The 9,493-nt window shown below is 33.8% G+C and overlaps 1 protein-coding gene across 3 annotated transcripts; it reads right to left on the reverse strand.

Moving 5' to 3' along the window:
• Positions 1-621: 621 nt before the first annotated feature.
• LOC114412076 (putative pentatricopeptide repeat-containing protein At1g12700, mitochondrial) lies at positions 622-3,469 on the reverse strand. 3 transcript variants are annotated; one of them, XM_028375867.1, is made up of 2 exons: positions 1,502-3,469; positions 622-989 (listed from the first exon to the last, which is right to left on the reverse strand). In XM_028375867.1, the coding sequence occupies exon 1, from the start codon at positions 3,372-3,374 to the stop codon at positions 1,581-1,583; it is 1,794 nt and encodes a 597-aa protein (XP_028231668.1). In that variant the 5' UTR covers positions 3,375-3,469; the 3' UTR covers positions 622-989; positions 1,502-1,580. The 3 variants fall into 3 exon arrangements, with proteins under 3 accessions (XP_028231668.1, XP_028231663.1, XP_028231655.1); XM_028375862.1 differs by having other exon boundaries at positions 622-1,012; XM_028375854.1 differs by having other exon boundaries at positions 622-1,016.
• Between the last annotated feature and the right edge of the window lie 6,024 nt (positions 3,470-9,493).

A 9,493-nucleotide genomic window follows, 5' to 3' on the forward strand; every position in this document is an offset into this window, starting at 1 on the left:
GCACATTGGTCTTATACTTTGGTATAGTGTTCGTGTGTTCAACATACTTAAAAACGAAACACTTCTATACATATGCATATAGCATCAATAACTCAACTAGTTTTTTTAATACTTTAATGAAAATAACTATTATTGTTCGTAAGGAAGATATATCACATTATCCTGGACATCCTGGGAATTAAAAAATCACTAGGGGAGGCACTGAGTTTCACTAATGTCAGTGGCTGATTATAAATGAAAATCATACGGACAAATTACACAGTCAATAAAATGAGAATCAAAGTCAGACATAACCAAAAGCTATAAAAGCTCATTATATGAAAAACTTCTAAAATGAAAAGGTTATCGTTAAAATGCTTTATCCAAATATTGTTAGTTTGATACCATTTAGATAGAAGAATTTGATTATGAGAAATTACGAATAAGTCTCTCCTACTCCACCATTATTCTGAAATAAGCCTCCACAGTCCACACAAATCCTAGGTTTAATCTTCAAATTAAATTATTTCACCAGTTAAATAAAGCCTAAACTAAACTACTCTTGAAGTATAAATTACAAATGAATTAGTTCCTATGATCACAGAATAAATAATTGAATGACCATCCTCACACACACCCCCAGAACAAAAAAAAAATGTATATTAACTTCACGACAACATTTAATTACAGGAACCCTGTGGGGACAGAAAAGGAGGTTCAGATAAGGAAAACAATATGCAGGACACTGTCATGAGAATTTTATAATTTGTAAAAAGAAAAGAAAAAAGTTTTTTCAATAAAAGATTATAAGAATAGAATTTAGAAAGTATTGTTGATCCTTCTTCAAATAGTTCCTCAACTATATTTATAGCTGAAAGCTTTTTTGACAACTTAGCAGCAGAGTCATGAGACATCTTCCCGAACAAAAGAGCACACAAATTGTTTTGCTTTTAGGGGATTGGTGATGAATCAGGTGGAATTGTATCAACTGCAATGCAAGTTGTATCATCCTGCAACCATCTTGCCCTTAGTGCTTCCAGAAAAAATAGTAATTAGAATCTTACATTTCACTATTCAAATCACACAAAAATGCAAATCGACTAGCTAACAATTAACATAAGATGATGAATAGATGCAATGTTGTATCTTAGATACAAGTCACACAATATCTTTTCTTTTTATTTTCTTTTACATTTCTTTAACCAACTCCTGTGACAGAAATTGAAAAATGAAAGGAAATTGAAGGAGGACTTCTAAACTTGCCAATTGTCGATTGAATCTCAATTTGATAATCTTGATGTCACGGTTTAATCCAAGTAATATTGATGCACATGCACTCACTAAAAATAAAATAAAATTATACATAGCATGGTTAAATTAACTTCATCAGTTTTTAGAAAAGATTTTTTAAATGTGCAAGAAATATTTTTTGGTAACGTATAAATTTTACTAAAAATATACCCACAGCAGACAAATTATGGGAATATTAAAAAGAGAAATAGCAGAAAAAATTCATCCAAACCTGAAGTACAGAGCCTGACTCTGCTAATAAGTTGGCCCTCAAGAAAATGTTGGTATTTTAATATACCAATATTAAATACTCAAACAAATTTCTGCAAAAACACTTGGAATGCCCTGTTTTCTTTGTTAGCAGAGAAGTAGTTGATAAGCAATTTGGTGGTGGTAGCATTTGCCCGAAAACCTTTACCTTTCATAAACATAAGGTATTTTGTTGACTTTGAAATTTCATATCTTCGCAGCAATCCTTGGACAAAGACATTATAAGTGCACTCATCTGGGGGACAACCATTCTCTTCCATTTTCATCAATAAGTCTTCGGCATCATCCAACAGTCCTTCTTTACATAGACCATTAATCATTATGTTATAAGTAACAACATCAATTTTGACGCCTTTACTTGACAGATAAGAAAAGAGTTCCAGTGCATCATTCAGTTTTCCAGAACTACACATTCCATTCAAAATAATACTGTAAATTATAATATCAAGATCTGAATTCATCTTCTCCAACTCCCTAAACAATGACATTGCCTCAGAATGAAAATGACACTTAAATAGGCCATCCAATATAATAGCACAAGTTTGGAGATCGGGAAGTTGCCCGTGCTTGTGCATTACGAAAAACAATTCTTTTGCGGCTACTGGTTTTCCTGCTTTGCAAAACCCCCCAATAAGTGTGTTCCATGTGACAATGTTTGGATCTAGTCCATTATTTACCATTTCACCCAAGAAATACATGGCCTTATTCATGTTTTTAATTTCACACCATCCATGGATTAATGAAGTATAAGTTACAATGTTTGGTAAGCAGCCCTTGCGAATCATCAAATCAAATACTTCCATGGCATCCTTCATTTGATTTAGCATACAATGAACACCAATTATTGAACTATAGGTGACAACATCATGTTCAATCCCCATATGCCCCATGAAACTGAATATGCTTTTAGCCCTAGAAATCATCCCTGTTTTCAAAAATCTGCCACCTATAACATTGAAAGTTTGCACATCTGGCATGATTCCCTTTCTCATCATGTTAGCCAATAGAGGTGCAGCCTCTTTCCATCTATCAAAGTTACAAAGGCCATGAATTAAGCAATTATAGGTGAAAAGATCAGGTTGAATACCTTTGCCTGTCATTTGTGAGAACAAATCCCAGGCCTCAAATACCATCCCATCCTTGCAAAGACCATCCACAACTGCGTTGTAAGCTGTAACATCCAAATTGCAATTTTGTTCTTCCATCTTCTTGAGATACGAGAGTGCAGCGGATGAATGACCAACTTTACACAATCCATTAATTATTGCTCCACGGGTATATCTGTCAGATTCATAGCCCATATCTTTCAAATGGTCAACAAACCTAATTGCTTGAGCAACATTTCCTTCTACGCAAAGCCCATTAACAATGGTGGTAAAAGTCACGATGCTAGGTTCCACACCAATTTTGAACATAAGCCCCAAAACAGAGAAGCCAAACACGGTGTGGTTCAAACGGCAGAGACAATTAATGACGATATTGTGAGTGGGGACATTCGGTTTGACACCAATATAAGACATGTGTTTGATTAGCGAAATTGCAGTTGTGTAGTGTTTCATCTTCGCAACGATGCCAAACAACAAGTTGAAGTCCTTGACACATGGGAAAGGCTTCATTGTGACCATTTTGTGGTAGAAATCCAAAGCAACGTCTACAGATTTCACATTTCTCAAGGAATCAAGGAATTGAGCTCTGCTTGTATTTATAGAGGCGTAGGTGGAGAAAGTTGAAGAAGAATGTGATGGGTGAAGAAGAAAGTGCGTGGGATTAGAAGACAAAGCAAAGTATCGAAGAAGAGGGAATCCATGAATAGAAGAGCTTCTTCGCATTATCATCCCCAAATACAAAGGAAATAAAATACCCTAGATGTGCGTCCGACAATGGAGTAAAGAGTGTGCCCATGTTGTAACTAGGGAGGGAAATGGGCTGAGGTTCTTGTGAAGAGCCTATGGCTCGGTCTATTTAAAGTTCGGCTCTATTCGACTTACTTAAATAATAATAATAATAATTATCATTTATATCATTTTTATGGTGAGGTAGAATGCTTAGAGAGTTCATTTGTATATGAAAAATTTTCAAGAAGAAAAAGACTAAGTTAAAAAATACAACCAGCTTAATATTTTCTTTGAAAATGTTTTGTAAAGGCATTTTTATACCATTTAAATATTTTTATTTGACTATATTAGTATAAATCATCTCTAATTCATATATTTTTTAATATTATGCTCTCTTTTTTTATTTTCTTTTGATATACTTTGTGTTTTAATAACTTGAATTCAATATAATTTTGTTTATTAATTATTTTTGGATTTGTAGGTTACTTATACAAAATTTTATAAGTTTCTTTTTTTAGTTAGTATTTCACTAGATTTTAAAACAATTGATTGGTTAAAGACGTATTTAGGCAAACTCTTTAGATAGGCTCCTAGGCCAAGCCAGGCTTTTATGTAAGCCCAGCCAAGACTTTAAAAAAAGCCTATGACACGTAATGAACTTAGCTTAAGCCTTGTGTATTCAACTCAAACCGAGCTCAAGTCTAGTAAATCTTGGCTTGATTCGGCTCATTTCCACCCTAATTGTAACAACTAACTCTGAACAACAAATCCTAGAAAAGAGGAAGAGCATATAATTTTTTGGAATAAGTTTTTTTATAATAAAATAAACAGTATTTTCCTAAATTGTTTTTCTATAAAAAAAAAAACTAATTCTTTGGAAGAAGAAAATCTTTTTTTTATAGACTCCATGTATTCTCCACTTGTTCAAGTCGAATATGATCATTATGATAAGACAAAATTCTCTCCCCCCAACTATATTTTATAGTTACGTTCACAAGATTTGAACTTGAGATTTTTAGTTAAACTGAAACAATTCACACTACTTTATCCATGTGTGGTAAAAAAAACAAATAAAATTCGCTTCTTAAAATATTTTAAAAAAAACTTTTTTGTCATATTTTTATAATCATTATTGTCATGATCACCATTATCACATCTTATCACATGGAATTGACTTAGATTCTTTTAAAAAAAATCCAAATTAAATATAATCACATGTTACTTTAATCTTCAGATCAAATAAGTTTTATCCTCAAAATCAATTTAAATAAATCCATAATCCCCCTATATTATATCTTAGACTCCCTATGTTATTATAGTTTAATGCCCTTCCCTCAGTCAATCAAAAGGCCAAGTTTTATAACACTAAGTGATACATATAGTAATATATTAATACATTCTCTACTATTTGTTGAAATTTATTAAAAGCTACAAAATTATGAATAAATTTTTGGGTAAGTCAATGGATCTTAGGAAATCAGTTACTCAATCACCTTGAATCTAAGAGAGAAAGAAATGAGTAAGTCACGAAGACTTAATGAGAACATAAAATATAAAGCGAAAAGGAAGGACAAAGCAAACTTGGCAAACTTGGTAACCTGGAAATCAGTTACTCAATCACCTTGAAAAGGAAGAACATAAAATTCGTCTCTGAAAGATTAAAATTCAAATTTTAGTCCTCAAAAGTGTAAAAAGTGAAACAAATTCATCCATCTGACTTCCGCCTGTTATGACAAACCCAAAAATGAACATGATGAGGGTATTGCAAGAGCACAATAAAACTTTCATTAAATGGTTTAGAGAAACAATTTTAGATGATGACTATTCTTGCAAAAACATTGAAATTGTTAGCTGTTGGGCCAAATCTCAGTGTACCTACTTGGAAAGGATATGATATCAACAATTATTCCTTCTACACCAAGTCACAAGATGATAAAAGTACCATGCAAAATAATGGGGTGAGTGTTGATGTTGATTCTGATCACTTTTGCAGTGCAATAGACAACAACTAGATTTGAGCGTCCATGTCATACTTTGGAGTCATTGAACAAATCTGGGAGGTTGATTACATTGAATTTAGAGTGCCTATTTTTAAGTGTAAATGGGTGAATGGAAATACCAATATCTATCAAGATCATTTGGGATTTACTTTAGTAGACCTAAATAAGGTGGGCTACACAGACAAACCTTTCATTATGGCAGAACAAGCCTGACAGGTGTTTTACGTCCAAGATCATTCAAGATTTTCAATGGTTCTACAAGGAAGACCCAGCGGTATCCATGTGAGACATCAGCTTTTTCCAATAGAATGCCTCCTATAAATGAGTCACACGACGTTGATGATATACATGCAAATTGTAATGATTATGATGGAGGATTATGGGAGAACATTATGACGTAACTGCATTGTATCAAAGTAATGTTAACCATATTGTGTTATTTGTTTTGTAATTTTATAATGTTTACATTTGCAGTATGTTATGTATATGGTATTTGTAAGTCCTTATCATTAATGTTTATTTATTTATTTTGACAGGTTCATGGGAACACCTCCAAGGTCCCCTCTGCAGTTAGATGGTCACTCAAAGGCTATGTCTAGGAAGACTAGACAATCCACACGGCTAAGAAGATTGACTTTAAGAACATTGGATCAGCCTAGACCAACAATTAACATTGATGCTGGAACTGGGCGAGGATCGGGCCCCCACAAAGAGAAGTTCCACAACTATCTGGGGGTCATAACTAGAGAAAAGATTCCAATTGTACATAGCAATTGGAAAGATGTACCAGAATCTCTAAAGGACCTAGTATGGGATGACATTTTGGTAATTCAACTTAACATGGTGTTGTATTAATTTTTCTAGTAACACAACTTCAAAATGTTCACATTATGTAACTGTTACACAACAATATGTTATGCAGACAAAGTTTGATATCCCAGAAGTACAAAATGCCAAGAAAATGGTCATGTCAACGGTGGCCACTAGATGGAGGCAATTTAAATCTTCCTTCACCATGAAATTTGTGTATGCTAACTATGAGGGACAACATAGTCGTGATCCTTCCATAAAATATGGTCTAGATCCACAAACTTGGGAGAAATTTGCTGCAACCCGCAAAACCCCTAACTAGCAGGTTACATATGAATGTTTGTCACTTAAGTACTGACTATTTGTCATTATCATTTCATTTGGATTGTTTTGATTAGAATAATATATGCTACATGACATGGAATCAGGAAAAAGGCACATGAAAATTCAAAAACACAATGACCGCCCCAATTTACTGTCTCATGGGGAATATGATTTGCTTGAAAAGAAGCTGTTAGATGAGAAAATCAAGAAAATACAACACGAGGCAATGATGACTGAGAATACACCAAAGATTCATGACCCCCCCCCCCCCATTTCCCATCGAAAGACATGTTAAGTGGAAGTTGGCACGTACAAAACGATATGGGCAAATGACATCTCAAGCGGCAAAAGAAATATTAGATAAAATTATGAGTTTGTGTTTTACATATAATTTCAATTAATTGTTTTTTTATTAATAGTCGTTACCTCATTTCATGAATGTCCATGTGGTGTTTCATAAAGGACTCGTTAGAAGAACAGTCTACACAGGGTACGTTTGTTTCCCATGATCGTGATGACATTTTTATCACTACCATTGATTGATCGAATCATGGAGGTCGTGTTCATGCAGTGGGGTTTGGTGTCACAATAAGTCAATACTATAGGAGGGCATCACGTGGCTCCGGCAGCTCATCCACATCTATCACCCAACAACAGTTGATTGAGATAATTAGAAGCCACAAGGAAGAGGTCAAGAATGAGATTGGAGAAGAAAACAAACAGAATCTAGAGAAATTGAAACAAGAGTTGAAGGAGGCCATAAAAATTGAGTTTTTCTAAGGGGATCATAGTACTCACCCCCGATTGAAGCAGATTTACATGTATTAGGTGCACGCGCGAGCACAAAGGGGAGCAATGATGAAATTTCCGTCAACCCATCAAGGGAAGAACATGTAGCTCATGTCATACAAACTATGGGGTTGTTTGTGCAACGTGAGCATTCTACACACCTGGTGGCCTTGAGAAAAATATATGAGGGAGGGTCTGCCATACATAGTGTGGCTATGCAGATGATATCGTAAGGGTTAACGTTGACAAAGTTATTGACGGTGATGCTCAAGTCTCGTTCATGACATCAGAAATTCAGTATGTCAGGCAAACCCTCGACACATTCATTGCATGGCCAACACATCTTGTAAAACTTGTATCAAATAAGGTAAGTTTAACTTTGTTTAACATATATTAACATATTTGTTCATATATATAAAAAGAGACTCAAATTGAGTTAATTTTTGTTTTCGTTAACCTTGTAGGATTCTCTTATTACTCCAAAGAAAGCAACTGAAGTTGTCCAAAGGTCGAATGATTCTAGATGATCCCTTGTGTGACTTGATTAAGTGCTTGTACGATATTTACGAGAAGCATGTTGAGTTGTTGTGGAATGGGACTAAATTTGAGATTCCAAATGTAGATGCATCATTCTTCTTAACATATTCTGATGCCAATGAAATGATATCATGTGACAAATGTTTGAACATAGCTATACTACAACTATGGATCATGTAAGTAAATTCCACATCATTGAATAATTAATAATATTCATTATGATATACATCAACTTAACTTTTCATTTGAAATGTTGAAAATAGGTTTATGGATGACTGGAGTTGTAGCTTGGGTCATGGATCGGTGTATGGATTCCTCGAGCCTCAGTTGATACACAATGCAAATGATAGATGTGTTGAATGTCAACATTACATTGAAAATTGGGTTAAGGAATCCCAAAGAGAGGTCTACCTAGGAGCTTATTTGAATCAGTAAGTAAAATTTATGATATCCCAAAAAAGAATGTTTCTGTAATTCATACCTAATTATTGTCTAATTCAGGGCCCATTGGCAACTGGTTGTTTTGCTTCCTACAAACAATGTTGCCGTCTGGTTTTGTTCGTTGTGTAAGAAGTCTGATGTTCATATCAAAGCTACAATAAATAAGTTAATCTTTATATTATAAGTCATTTAATGCATTTTTGAGTTGGATAGATAAATAATTTTGTCCTCGTTTATACGTCCATATCTTTCTATGCAGTGGACTCAAGACATTAAAGACTACTTCTGATAGTAAAATTGATCAAGCTACACCTTAGTGGATTGAAGTGAAGGTTAGTCATATAATTAATGGTTATTTGTGACTGCTGATGTTGTGTAACATTTTAATTATAAGATTGAATTATTTTTCATATTCAATGTAGAGTCACATTTAAAAAGGAGGATTTGAGTGTAGCTATTATGTCATGCATTGGATGTGGAACATAGTAAGCGGGGAATTGAAGAATGATGGAGCATGGTATATATACTAACCCGCAAAAAAAAATTTACTTGACAAACAATTTTTATTCCTTTGTCAAATGAAGATGACTAATTTTTATATTTTTATATTTCATGTCTTTCTTTAAACATGTATTATAAACAAGTTTGTAGTTGTATTGACCCAAAATTGAGAATAAAATACATATTTGTTTATTTGATTTTGGTCTGCTTCAAAATATTTGGACAATGCACTCTATTCGCAATGGGTATTTGCATCGAAAGGATATTTGTTTTTTGTGCGAGCCCGTTAGGAATTGTTTCAAGTGATTGTGAAGATGAGGATTTCGATACTGCTGATGATAGTCCAATTTACATCTACAAATATTAGGTAGTACAACTGCACTCATCTTTTTTTAGTTCAAGCTTTTTACCTTTGAAATTGTGTTTGTCATCAATGTTGAAGTTATTAATACTATAAATTATTAACAAAACATGTCCTTGTTTTTTTCAAAATAGAAATCTCAATGAAGAACGAGGAGCCAAGGTAAAGATCCATGTGGTCACACCTGAGACTCTAGTAACAACATTAACAGTTTGTTGTTGGCTTCAAATCACGACTACTTGTCTTTGAGCAACAAATAGCGGTGGAAGGTAGAGGAACAAATGATCAAATACTTGGACGAATTGTATGACAAGCTTCAACTGGTGAAACGCCATAGGGAAGTTGTGTTCTTGTTG

Source organism: Glycine soja, chromosome 1 (genome assembly GCF_004193775.1).
Source record: "Glycine soja cultivar W05 chromosome 1, ASM419377v2, whole genome shotgun sequence".
Classification (NCBI taxonomy): domain Eukaryota; kingdom Viridiplantae; phylum Streptophyta; class Magnoliopsida; order Fabales; family Fabaceae; genus Glycine; species Glycine soja.

Excerpts from the sequence above, each read along its gene's own strand:
- LOC114412076 (XM_028375867.1), bottom strand. The coding sequence starts at position 3,374 with ATGATAATGCGAAGAAGCTCTTCTATTCATGGATTCCCTCTTCTTCGA.